This window comes from Vulpes lagopus, chromosome 2 (assembly GCF_018345385.1).
Source record: "Vulpes lagopus strain Blue_001 chromosome 2, ASM1834538v1, whole genome shotgun sequence".
NCBI classification, from domain to species: Eukaryota; Metazoa; Chordata; class Mammalia; order Carnivora; family Canidae; genus Vulpes; species Vulpes lagopus.
In genome coordinates this window covers 65,349,459-65,363,618 of record NC_054825.1, presented here as the reverse complement: position 1 = coordinate 65,363,618, position 14,160 = coordinate 65,349,459, and the positions used below count along the sequence as shown (strand labels likewise).

The 14,160-nt window shown below is 34.0% G+C and overlaps 1 protein-coding gene across 2 annotated transcripts in view; it reads right to left on the bottom strand.

Moving 5' to 3' along the window:
* The window catches only part of TRPM7 (transient receptor potential cation channel subfamily M member 7), a 118,568-nt gene that overhangs the window by 40,471 nt on the left and 63,937 nt on the right, over positions 1-14,160 (bottom strand). For both annotated transcript variants that reach the window (XM_041741650.1, XM_041741660.1), the window contains exons 14-21: positions 10,315-10,455; positions 9,887-10,021; positions 9,060-9,340; positions 7,732-7,960; positions 6,527-6,682; positions 6,306-6,449; positions 4,054-4,182; positions 1,003-1,281 (exon numbers count right to left, since the gene is read on the bottom strand). In XM_041741650.1, the coding sequence (XP_041597584.1) occupies positions 1,003-1,281; positions 4,054-4,182; positions 6,306-6,449; positions 6,527-6,682; positions 7,732-7,960; positions 9,060-9,340; positions 9,887-10,021; positions 10,315-10,455 (1,494 nt within the window). The remainder of the gene's footprint in view (positions 1-1,002; positions 1,282-4,053; positions 4,183-6,305; positions 6,450-6,526; positions 6,683-7,731; positions 7,961-9,059; positions 9,341-9,886; positions 10,022-10,314; positions 10,456-14,160) is intronic.

Genomic DNA, 14,160 nt, shown 5'->3' with positions numbered 1-14,160 from the left:
CTGTCCCCACTGGCTGAAAATCATTATCTAACAAATAATCTGATTAGCTGTTTTCAGCAACCATCCATTGAAAAGTCCATCCGAAATGGTAAGGAAAGATAAAGAAATGTCAACTTATTCCTCTTACAGAAAAGAAAAATAAAACTTCGTACAGGGAGGACTCTTCAGTGGTTTCCCCTATATTTTTCTTCTCTAAAGTCCCAGCTTTCAATGTTTTATATAATCCAGGCTAGGCCCTTTTATCCAATCTGACAATCAACAATTGCTTATCACAAAAGAAGTTCTAGTCAGGTTGTGCCTTTTTATTCCTATCTTAAGCTTTCAAAGAACAGATCATATCCTGCTGCTTTAATAAAAGCCTCCACAGATTTATCGCTATCCATGAATCCCTATATCCCTCACTCCCTAATTTAATCAATAAGCCACATGGACAGTTTACTAATACCTTACATAATTTTCTAAAATACTTAAACTGGGCAGGAATTATACATTTCATTAGATATACTGATCTCTAGGGGTAATATGAAAGCATTAGATAATAGATTTTTTTAAGAAGGGGAAGTGACATATTCAGATATGCATTTTGAAATTACTCTAGCTATAATGCTGATTGAAGATAGGCCACAGTGGTTGTGAGTAAACAGATTTTACTAGACTGCTGCAGATGCTAGATGATTAGGGTAGCATCAATAAAGATGAAAAGAACTTCACAAATGGCAGCTGACAAATTTGCATTTTTTCATTCTGATCTCAGCCCTAGAAACTAGCATCTAAAATTAAAACATTTTAAGATAAAACAAAATATAGTTTTCTTAAAATATCCCATCACTTATTTTCTTCAAAAATTAATATCCCGAGGAATGGCCTATTTGAAATATGGGGCGATAAACATGAAAAAACATTCTCTAGTTCAAATAAAACTATGTTAATGGCAGGTTTTTATGATTTCAAGAGAAAAATATCAATAAACCCATGAATATTATTAGATGCCTCTCAACTTACCATTTTTCCAATCATCATTACATAAGGTCCTGCCTGTTGATTTACAGCTAGAAAATCTAGCAAACGCACATACCAAAATATTATGTTAAGACAGTAAATTAATCTTCCGGCAACAAAAACATGATTATCATATGCATTCTCAAAGTTCCATTTTGCTCCAAATCTTAGTCCAAATCCAATGAAGAAAGAAATTATGGCAATTGTATCACTGATATTGAAGTAATCACTAAACCACACTTTAATCTTCTGGCTTATTTTTCCAGCTTCAGACATAAAGATCTACAGGTTTAAAAAAAAAATTCAATTAAACTATTTAAGAAATCACTTTCTTCCTGTTAAAATGTACATCAGCATTCAATTATAGTATCACAGGATTTTATGGATCTTTTAATATTTCAAAGTTTTATTTACTTATTTTTAAGATTTTTAATTATTTATTCAATGAAAGACAAAAAGAGGCAGAGACACAGGCAGAGGGAGAAGCAGGCTCCTCAAGGGGAGCCCGATGTGGGACTCGATCCTGGGACTCCAGGGCCACGCCCTGTGCTGAAGGCAGATGCTCAACCACTGAGCCACTCAGGCGTCCCTCAAAGTTTTTTTTTTTTTTTTTTTTTTTTTTAATTAAAGTTCAGTTAACACACATTAGTTTCAGGTATACAACATAGTGATTCAAAAATTCTATACATTATGCTCTGCTCACAAGCATAGCTATCACGTTACCATACTATGCTGTTACAATACCACTGACTATATTCCTTATGCTGTATCCCTAGAACTTCCTCATTCCAAGCATGTGCCTCCCATTCTTTTTCACCCATTTTGCCCAGCCAGCCCTTCACCTCTCCTCCCCACCATCACGTTGTTCTCTATGTTTATAGGGCTGTTTCTGCTTTTGTTTCTTTTGTTTCTGGATCTTACATATAAGTAAAATTACACAGTATTTGTCATTTGTTATTTGTTATTTGTCAAAATGTTTGATTATCTTGGGATCTGATGATGTATTTGATCACTAAAACAATTCAGTTAGGTATCAGAGACAGGTATTTCTTATCTTTTTTTTCTTTTTTTAGATTATTTATTTATTTATTCATGAGAGACACAAGCAGAGGAAGAAGAAGCAGGCTCCATGCAGGGAGCCCGACTTGGGTCTCGATCCCGGGACTCCAGGATCACGCCCTGGGCTGAATGCAGGTGCCAAGCTGCTGAGCCACCCAGGGATCCCCCTTATCTTCATTCTATATATGTATGTATATGTGTGTGTACATATACCCACAAATAAATGACCTATTCAATCAAGGTCATCCTACCAAGAAGCTGAAAGTCTTTTTTTTAAGATTTTATTTATTTATCCATGAGAGACCAGAGAGAGGGGCAGAGACACGGGCAGGGGCAGAAGCAGGCTTCATGCAGGGAACCTGACATGGGACTTGATCCCGGGTCTCCAGAATCACGCCCTGGGCTGAAGGCGGCACTAAACCACGGAGCCAACCAGGCTGCCCGAAGCTGAAAGTCTTAAATGAGAACAGAATCTCTAGAAAGTGATATACTTCTGAAAGTTGTTTTATTTTCATTGAAACAACAGGATATCCTGGTAGAATCTTCTAAAGGTATCTTATTTGCAGAAAGTAAACAGCTCAATGGCTTAAGTACCTATACTTATCTCTTCTCTTCAATATAAAAATTAGAAATTTGCAGTGCCTGAGTGGCTGAGTTGGTTGAGTGAACAACTCTGGATTTTGGCTCAGGTCAGCCCTACACTGGGCTCCGCACTCAGCGAGAAGTCTGCTTGAGTTTCTCTCCCTCCGCCCCCCACCCCACGCTCTCTCAAATAAATCTTTAAACATTTTTTTTTTAATTTTTTGTGGGGAATGGTAAAACATTTACAGCTTTAAAATAATAGTACATATAAAAATAAGTACTAAAAAAGTCTCCCTTCCTTTCTTTTTTCTTAGCCAATTAACTTCCCTTTTCACTACAGACAACCAGTTATTACAATCTAATGAATCCTTGGTACAATTATTTTTATGAATATGCATTTCAAAAATTCTTTGCAGCTTTATCATTTAACAAATTAATTTTTCAAACATGTTGGTAAAAAAACAGATTTTATAAACATAAATCATGGAACTCAAGGGAATTAAAAATGCATAATAAACTACTTAGGATAGGGGATCCCTGGGTGGCGCAGCGGTTTGGTGCCTGCCTTTGGCCCAGGGCACGATCCTGGAGACCCGGGATCGAATCCCACATCGGGCTCCCGGTGCATGGAGCCTGCTTCTCTCTCTGCCTGTGTCTCTGCCTCTCTCTCTCTCTGTCTGTGACTATAATAAATAAATAAATAAATAATATTAAAAAAAAAATAAAATAAAATAAACTACTTAGGATAAATTCCTATGATATCTAAGTGGAAGGGAAGTACACAGCTTTCATTTGTTTTTGCAAAATAATGTATTCTTTGAATCTAAAGCCACACATGAAATAACTCAGAAGTCTTAAGTCAGCATATTATGAAACTATATTTATGTAGTTACTAGTTTGTATAAAAAGTATAAACATTCAAAGAAAAAAAATTTTTTTTCAAAATTAAGATGTTAGAAAATTTACAATTTAAACTGAAAACTGATAGACACAAGAATCTAAATTTTAATAATAATTCAATAGGCAATTAGAGCAAACTTCAGTGGGAAGTACAATGTAACAACAAAGTAAAAACCTATTTATAATTTACCTGATTGGGTATATGTGTAATTAATACTTTTTGAAGAGTGACAAAGAGCATAAATATAAATGTTGATGAACTAAAACATAAACAGATCTAGGCTATGTTTCTGAGACAAATCATGATCTTCATAATTGTGACAAAGTTAACACACTGATCTCTATTCTTATGCTATAATTTTTAGAATACCAAAAATGACACATGTTCTACACTTCTATAATGTCATCACCTACTGATTATGAGTAACACATACTCGCATACATACCAAAAACAAAACACAACACCCCCCCCACATACACAGTTAAGTTACTGGTAGGAAAAACAAGACATACCTCACGGACTTTCTCAATAGCATAGGTAAAAATATAAGCAATAACAATCCATTCTTGAATTGAAGGTAATCGTTCCATTTGTACAAGAACCACAAATGTATAAAGCATCAGAAATCCTAAGTATGCCAACTAATGAAAAAGAAAACACAAAATATGAATAATATTAATGACAAGATAAATTTTTTACTATCAAAAATTTCAATCCAACACACAAAAGAGACTAAATGAAGCCCTATGAACTATCTCAAAGCTTCAATCATTAAAAGAGTTTTAGGGGCACCTGCGTGGCTCAATTTAAGTGACTGGTTCTTGGCCCTTGGTTTTGGCTCAGGTCATGATCTCAGGGTTGTGAGGTTGAGCGCCACATTGGCCTCCACACTTAACATGGACTCCTCCCTCTCCCTTCCCCTTTGCTCCTCCCTCTGCTCACATGCTTTCTCTCTAAAATAAATAAATAAAATCTTTAAAAAATGTTTCAGAAGTAGCTTCAGTGCAGACACTGCATTTATCAATCAAAATATAAATGGTGGTGCAGCGGTTTGGTGCCGCCTGCAGCCCAGGGCGTGATCCTGGAGACCCTGGATCGGGTCCCGCGTTGGGCTCCCTGCATGGAGCCTGCTTCTCCCTCTGCCTGTGTCTCTGCTTCTCATTCTCTCTCTGTGTTTCTATGAATAAATAAATAAAATCTTTAAAAAAAAAAAAAAACCATAAATGGTTCCCAGGGTATAAATACGGTGTTCTAGAACTTTGATTGCTTTTTAGTACTTCCCATAGGAAGAATTTTATAATAGAAGGTTTATGTTCTTAGCATAGTTCATATAATTCCATTTAACTTATACTATACCTAAAGTATAATATATTAAACATACTATAAACTTCATCACCACCATCATCATCAAGAAACACATACTACCTGTTCCTCCTTCCCCCAACCAAATACTATTCCCAGGAAAGACAACTGGTATTTTCCTAACTCCCAGTCACTGAGGTTGAATCCCAAGAAGTGAAAACAGGTATGAAGGTCATTTTCCCTAGGTAAGGTAACATCCCACCTTTGATATTCTTAACAAAAAAGATTATAGGCAGATAATAAGATCTATGTACAATAACATCTGAAGATTTGTTTCATATTAAAACCCAGACTCGCTCACCCCTGAACAACTGTATCTAAGTATCCTCTCCTTTTCTCCTTGCCTCTACCACTGTTAAAACAAGCCATATTCTTGATTTAAGCTATGGCAAGGCAGGGAAATAAACTCCAATAAATAAAAAAAAGAAATTTCTATCTGGACATCAGGATTGTCTATTTTTAAACAGTCAAATGAATGAAAACATGACAAAAGTGAAAAACAGCAAAACAATGATAAAATATACAATTTAAGAATTTTTCTGGGGAGGGGAATAAAAACTCATTCATTCAATCCATGGTTAAAAGCTGGAGCTAATCTCATGTGCTTCTTAAAATGAGTCCACTCCCCATGGACATATATACCCTTTGATCTAGGGGAGAAAATTATTCTTCCACAAAGCAAGAGAAAAGCCAATTATATGTCAGATAATAACATGTACCATACTATGATTAAGGAAATAAACTATTATGCTAATAAACAAAACTATATGAATGATCTAGATTATTTTTCCCCATCAAATTAATACCGCAAAAACGTTCATTTAAAAACTTTTAGATGTTCTCTGCAAAATCCTAAAGCACAAAAACATATCAGTGATTCTTCTGGTTAATCTTTACCAAAGTTTTCGGTGGGTGATTTGTATTTCATAGCTGCTTAAAAAGGCATATGGTTACCAAATTTTTGTTTAGTCAATTTCTAGTTCCAATTAGAACTGAGATTTGTTAATATTTATTATTCTATATGATGGTAACCAGGATAAAACTAAGTTAAACTTATACTCTTTTAAGCATTTTATTTATTTCAGAAAGTAAGAGCATGAGAGAGAGAGCACGAGCACAGGGGAGGGGTAGAGGGAAAAGCAGACTCCCCGCTAAGCAAGGAGCCCAATGTGGGACTTTATCCAAGGACCCCGGGATCATGACCTGACTTGAAGGCAGACTCTTAACTGATTGAGCCACCCAGGTGCCCAAACTTACGCTCTTTTAAATGGAAAATGGCTTGTCAGTGATCTAAGTTATATCAAGATAAATATGGATAAATATGGACTTTAGACAAAAGGTTCCCTAAAGTTTATCATTTAAAAACACTATGTTCATACAGCTTAAATAACATACAACATACCGTATTAAACCAGAATTTTACAATTGGTGCATGATAAAAGGCATAAAACTTTCTTGTAATGGGAAGCTTTTTTGATTTTATTTGTATCTCCATTTCATTCTTTCCTTCATTACTGTCCAATATTCTTACTTCTTTAAACACTTCCTAAAATAAAAATAATACTTATCATACATTCATTCGTAAAAAGTTTGCATTTACTTAAAAATATTTTTCCTCCTTACCATGGGTATCTCTTCTGCTATGTTTTGAAAGTTGTTTTCACTATCTTCCATTGTCATTTGATGGGCATCTTGAGATTGTGGAATATGAGACATTTCAGCCTTTGTTTTATATTCTAGCATTAATATGGCAGGTGGAACTAAAATGCTTAATATGACCTAAAAATTTTAAAAACATGTGAGTTTACATTTTAAAATGAATGACCTTCAATAATAAAAAGAATTAAAAGGTATTAAATATCTTGATTATTAGTTAGCCAATCCGCCACTGTTAGTATAGGGGGGAAAAAAACAAAAACTGCATTTTTTTACTTGCATATTATATTTAAAGAGGCCCAGGTTGAACTGTTTTAAGGAGTAACAAAACAATTGAGTACTACGATATGAGGATATAGAAAAGATTTAAAAATTATTAGTTTGTTTTATTCTTTAGATAAAATTCAAGTCTTACGAAGCTATTGTGTTTAATTTTATCCAAAATCTCTTTGCAACTATTCTATGTCATAACACAATTACTCAGCTTGTGCCTCTATAAACAGGTTTATTTGTAAAATTTTATGTTATTACCTGCAAAATATCCTACAGCACAAAGAAATTATAATTGTGTATCAGGGTTTTTATTGGTTAATCTTTCACCACTACTTTTATTAGATGATCAGTATTTGTTATCTATTTACAATGGTTAAACCACTTGCCTGATTTCTGCCTTCTACATTTCTGTACCTTATTTAAGATATAAGATAATGAAAAGGAAAGTTCAAAGTAGTATCTCTCACTATGATGAAACCAAAAGAACCAGTCAACATTTTATCTGAATTCTTTCCATAAAAACTAGGTATATCTAAAGTACTTCAATTATTCAAGTAAAACAAATTATTAAGTTAGTAGACAGGTCCTCAATTTTAGAATATGGAAATTCTCTTTTCATAAAGAAGCAACTTTTTTTCATGGCCGCTCAGGACTGTAAACACCAATACTTCCATTTGTTGCCCCATGCTTCTAGCTCAGAGTTGCAATAATCAACACCAGAAAGGATTTAGAGTGAAGAATAGGAAGAAAAAAGAGGCCACTTCATGCCACTTGAGATAAAATGCCAACACTGCCACCCCCACAACTCTCATAAATCAAGGCATTTTACTAGATATCTGGGCTAATTCTCTCTTTTTATCTAATCACATACTTTATATCAAATTGTTTCTAAGGTATACCTTGTACCAGGAATTTTTCCTCATATTCAGCCTTCCCATCCACATATCAGATAACAACATTTGTGTACAGGTGTGAGCTACAAAAGGTCTAAGTCTTGAAGAAACTGCTAACTTGAGGCAGGTGGAATTACTCCAGTTTTTCAGTTCATAAGTAAGCAATTTCATAGCCATAGTTTCATCTTGTCTGAAAGATTGTTCTAGTAATTCAACTGCTAGTTGACCAAAATCACTATCAAAAGAAAAAGCCAAAACATTCATATTACCAAACTGTAGTTGTAGACACTGTACTTATAAAATTTCATTTCATATTTAATATTTATATTTAATATAACGTTTATTTTTAATATTGACACTCAGGGAATTACAAGGCATTAGAATCATGTAGCTCTGTTCCCAGATGTCTACTACTATGGTGGATATCACAAAATATTAAAATATGTCACATTAAGAAATGAATAGGGATTAACCTAATTATGAAAAACACCTGAATCTTAGATCCCAAGTAGTCATAAGATCCCTGCTTGAGTTATCTTCAGTAATAACTCTTACTCTCTTCCAAAGGCAGCCCATTTGGGGAAAGGTAAATCCTGTTTTCTAGCAAAAAGTTTCCTACAAAATATCTTTCCAGCTTAATATTCCCATTATTCTGTAAGTGTAAACTTCTGTGAACCATTTTACTCTTCCACATATGTAGTTCCACCTTCCAAAATGCCCTTCCAAAGGAAAAAACAAAAAAAACAAGAACAAAGCAAAATGCCCTTCCAGTTGAATTCAATTCATTTCCTTAGAACACAGCTCAAAATCTCACTTTCTTCTTTTCCTTACCACTTCAAATGGAACTTTTCCTAATCTAATTAATTGCTAGTATGTGCAATTATTAAACTGACTTCTGGCATTTCTTCTTTCTTGCTAAAATACTTAACGCTTGAATTATAAACAATTTTACAACCTCTTTTTATGTGCATAGCAGGAAAGTTTCTTTCTGAATTTTAAGAAGTATCTAATACATTCTGGGGCATGCAGGTGGCTCAGTAGGTTAAGCATCCCACTCCTGATTTTGGCTTAGGTCATGATCAGTGTTGGGAGATGGAGCCAAGAATCGCCCTGGAGTCCATGCCCAGTGAGGAGTCTGCTTAAGATTCTCTCTCCCTCTCTCTCTGCCCTTCTCCCTCCCTTTCAACCAACCAATCAATAATTAAAAGTACCTAATACATTTTAATTGTGCCAATAAAATTATACATATATATACCCACTAAGTGCATGACACTATACTCTTCACTTAAACATATTGTCGTTTTCAAATGTTTCAAAAATAAAATCTAACTTACTTAGAATACTGTTTCAATTCTTCTGAAGTATCATCTACAAGGTCACTCTGCTTTGCTTCATATGCCATTGAACGATAGATCTTACAGGCAACTAATGCTTTAGCCATTGATTCTTCACCATGCTGCCATAAAAATCGGGCCATGACCTGTCTCTTCATAAGGCAAGCCCAAATCAACAGTTCATTAAGTGGATAAGGAAAGCGCTTGGTTTCTGGATCATCAATATCTACAATTTCATCTTTGGCTCTTTTCTTCTTTCCTTCTTCCACAGCTGTATCAATCTTCAAGGGAAAACAAATGTCTAAGATTCATTCTAATAAGGCCATGTGACATTACTGTGAGAATTGTTACAAAATCTCTTTTACACTAGTCTTCAAATTCATACAACTGCACAAATCAAAATGGTAAATTTTATATGCTTAATTTTATTATAGCTCGGGTTTCATAGAAACGATATTTCTTAAAAAAAAAATCATTGTAATATAGTTTTCCAAAATTAAAGGGCCTAAATATTTTGACTAATACCTGATAAAACATAATTTTAATGGAAGAAAAGTTTGTATAAAACTTTTATCTCACATGTTAAGTTAAAGTGGAATAAAAGAAGGCAGTTAACATTTAGAAGTTACTAGTGCTAAATATAAAAAAACCTCATAGAATCACCAACTTCATAATAAATATCTTTTTGCATATGAGAGAATAAATAATCAAAGATATATCTACAAACAAAAGTTCATTCTTGCTAAAACAAGTAGTTTTTTGTTTCATAAATACTAGTAAATTAGAAAGAACAAAATATAGAAAAGGTATTACTTATGTGAACATACCTTTGGTCGATAGGGCTGTGCTGTTTTAATGAAATGATTGTGTCTCATTTTTTCCTTTTTATCTGCCCTATTGCCAAAAGATTCATGACTCTTGCGCAACTGAGGAGTGCTGCTGGAGGTATTTCGGCCAGATCTCTGAAAATGAAAGCTTATTAGTTTCTACAAATTTAAATATACTGATAAATCATAAAAATACAAGACTCAATTCATATCTATGTACAAATGTGTACACACAGGAAAAAATGCTTTGTTTTGGATTTCAGTTACAAAATATTTCTATGTACTCTTATAGTTGAAAATAAAGTATTTTTAAGACAATGCTTTCACTATTCTGAGTAATTTTAAACTTTTAAAGTGTGTTTTTATGAATTTTTAACTTACAAAGTGTATAAAGTACATGTGTAGACCTCCCCTCAAATATTACATACCCGATTATTTCCACCAAGACTATTATATATTAATCGAAAACGTTTCCGAGTATAGGTGCATCTATAGGTTCCTCCCATAAGATATTCAATAACAAGTCCTATATCAATTAGGGTGATCTTATATCCCGGAGGAAGATTTCCCTGGAAACAAAACATTAGTTTTATATAGACAGGATATTTCTCAATATTTTCATAAAGGCCTAGAAATGCACCTAATCTACAAAATGACAAACATTTACTTGTTACAGTAAGCTGGGGTTGCCAGTACCTATCTTTACAGGAGAAGGAAATAATCTCTTCCTCATTTCTTTCTATAAGAGGGGATTCTGAAGTTTTGAAGTCACAAAGGTGTGCTCAGGACACAAGTATGGCTTATAGCATAAGTTCATTTGATCTTTCCAATGCCCTAATACTTCATACGTAAAGGCAAAGGAATTTTTTGAGCCAAGTATTTCATTTTCACAGCGACACATTATCATCAATTTCATCCTGCAAAAATGCTATAAGTGTTAATTATATTTCCAGACTGGCCCATAAGTACCTATAAGTATTTTTTAGCCAAAATTATATTGGCTATATTATAGGTTACACAAGTTTTTATAGCCTCATCTAAGATTTAAACTACTACTTATAACATCGTTTAGAACTAAGACTTCATTTTCCCAGGACATCAATTTACAAATAAACTTCTGGGCCATGAGCCACTTGTGAGTTTGGAAGACTGCCTGTTCAGAATCAAGTATTTGGTTAATTTCATTATATAATCTTGAAAGGGTTTAATTGTAAGATGATTTATATATATCAATCAATTCTGCCCTCCTACCATCACCATTCTTTCCATTTCCCTAATCATAATTTCATAAAATTAAGACTTAAACAATTTTTTAAAGATTTTATTTATTTATTTGAGAGAGAGAAAGAGAGTGTGCACACAATAGGGAACAGCAGAGGGAAAAGGAGAGACAATCTCAAGCAGAGACCAAGTTGAGTGTGGAGCCTGATGTGGGGCTGGATCTCACGACCCTGAGATCATGACCTGAACCCAAATCAAGAGTTGGATGCTTAACTGACTGAGCCACTCAGGTGCTCCTAGGTGCCCCAGTACTTTAAATTTTTTTTTATAATTTGGTTTCATCTGTGAAATTTTAAATTTCTAAATACTTATACTCCTTAAATCTGATTTAAAAATTAATCAAAAATTATTTTCACCTTAAATGCAAGATGTTTTTTTTTTGTCGAGCCATTTCCAAATATATTTATAAATGAAGATCATGCTAATTTTTTAGTTTTCTTTTTTCAAAAAACTTGACAAATACCATATGATCTCACTTACATGGGAAATATTTAAATTAAGGGAAATTAAGTGAGTTATCTAAAAAAGCACAATGAGCAATTTCTCAAACTATACAATACTGATAGCACTCAACTTATTAATTTGATTCAGAAAACAGTGAATTATTGCCTTTACTTTAGGATTTTTCACTTAATAGAAATTTTAAAAATTGGTTTAGTATAGCTAACAATGTAAAGATAATCAATATATAACATCTCTTTTCATTTTTAATTATTTTATTTATTTATTCATGAGAGACAAGACAGGAAGAGAGAGAAGTAGGCTCCCTGAGGAACGGGTTGCCCAATGTGGAACTCAATCCCAGAACCCTGGGATTGGGACCTTAGCTGATGGCAGACGCTTAACCAGTGGAGATACCCTGGCACCAACAAATCTGTTTCTAGAATTAACAACTATAGTTCTTTCTGCTAACCCACATAAGTAAATCATAATGCAAATGTGTTTTAGGAACCCTGGACTGAAGATCTACCCCATCACTCAGCTTTCTAGGAAGAAAAAAAGCTTTATTTTAACCACGACAATGAAACCAGAAATCAATGTGAAACATCCAGAATAGGCAAATCCATACAGATAGAAAGCAGATTAACAGTTGGCTAGGGGGACGCCTGGGTGGCTCAGCAGTTGACCGTCTGCCTTTGGTTCAGGGTGTGATTGATCCTGGAGGCCCGGGATCGAGTCCCACATAGGACTCCCTGCCTGGAGCCTGCTTCTCCCTCTGCTTATGTCTCTACCTCTCTCTCAGTGTCTCTCATAAATAAAAAATAAAATAAAATAAAATAAAATAAAATAAAATAAAATAAAATAAAATATAATAAAATATAATAAAATATAATAATAAAATAAAAATAAAATAAAATAAAAAATATAAAAATAAAATAAAAAATATAAAAATAAATAAAATAAAATAAAATAAAATAAAATAAAATAAAATAAAATAAAATAAAATAAAATAAAATAAAATAAAAAACAGTTGCCTAGGGCAGGGGACAGGCAGGGATTAGAAAAGGAAGCAGGGGGATCCCTGGGTGGCGCAGCGGTTTGGCGCCTGCCTTTGGCCCAGGGCGCGATCCGGGAGACCCTGGATCAAATCCCATGTCAGGCTCCCGGTGCATGGAGCCTGCTTCTCCCTCTGCCTGTGTCTCTGCCTCTCTCTCTCTCTCTCTGTAACTATCATAAAAAAAAAAAAAAAAAAAAAAAAAAAAAATTTTTTAAAAAAAAGGAAAAAAAAAAAAAAGAAAAGGAAGCAGGAATGTGGAGTGACTACTAATAGGTACAGTTACTTTAAAATTAGATTGTAGTGATAGTCACACAACCGTGAATATACTAAAAGCCAGTGAACTCCTTAAATGAATCAATTTTATAGTATGTGAAACGTTTTAATTAGAAGGCATAAAGGAAAATATATGGAAAAAATTGAATTAAAGAAAAAATATATCGAAGTATAATAAAGTCTAAGTTCTTCCTACAGGATGCTAGTTTATTATTAAATAAAACACAAAAAAATTAAAACAAAATGACATTTCCTATTTAATTTTTCAGTTAATAATATACTCATATTTAAGAGCAAGTAAAAGTTTGAATCAAGAATTCTAGAAAAAGGGGATCCCTGGGTGGCTCAGTGGTTTAGTGCCTGCCTTCAGCCCAGGGCATGATCCTGGAGTCCCGGGACTGAGTCCCACATTGGGCTCCCTGCATGGAGCCGAGCCTGCTTCTCCCTCTGCCGGTCGCTCTGCCTCTCTCTCTCTCTCTCTCTCTCTCTCTCTCTGTGTCTCTCATGAATAAACAAATAAAATGTTTTTTTAAGAAAAGTTCTAGAAAAAAAGCATTTTAGTTCACAAACTAAAAAAAATTTCAACGAATTAAATGAATACCTTTTCACTAGGAAAACTACTGGATACCAATATTTTAAATGACTATACAATTTTTAATAAATGTCTAAAACTATTAATTCACAAAGAATCCTAATAGTAGAACAGGGGGATATTAGTCATCAAATTCAGTCACCACAGAATGGCTTCAGACCATATAACTGTTAGACATTCAGTCATGATCAATACTGCATATTAGGAGAGGGTTCAGGGACGCCTGGGAGGTTCAGCGGTTTAGCGCCTGCCTTTGGCCCAGGGCATGATCCTGGAGTCTGGGATGGAGTCCGGGACCGATCCCACATCAGGCTCTCTGCATGGAACCTGCTTCTGTTTCTCTCATGAATAAATAAATAAAATCTTAAAAAAACAAAAAACAAAACAAAACAAAACAAAAAAAAAAAAACAGAGAGAGGGTTCATGCATGAACATGAACATTTCAGCATTTTTACTGGCAAAATCTTCCATGAAGATCACCATCCTGTACTTCCCTCAATGTCTTTATTCAATATCTTCTACAGGCCCAGGTAACAAATTTCTTGTGAACGCAGAAAGAAAATACATTCTGTCAATAATCTTTCTTTATGGACCAATGAGTATTAAGAAATTTATCACACTTTGTCTCAG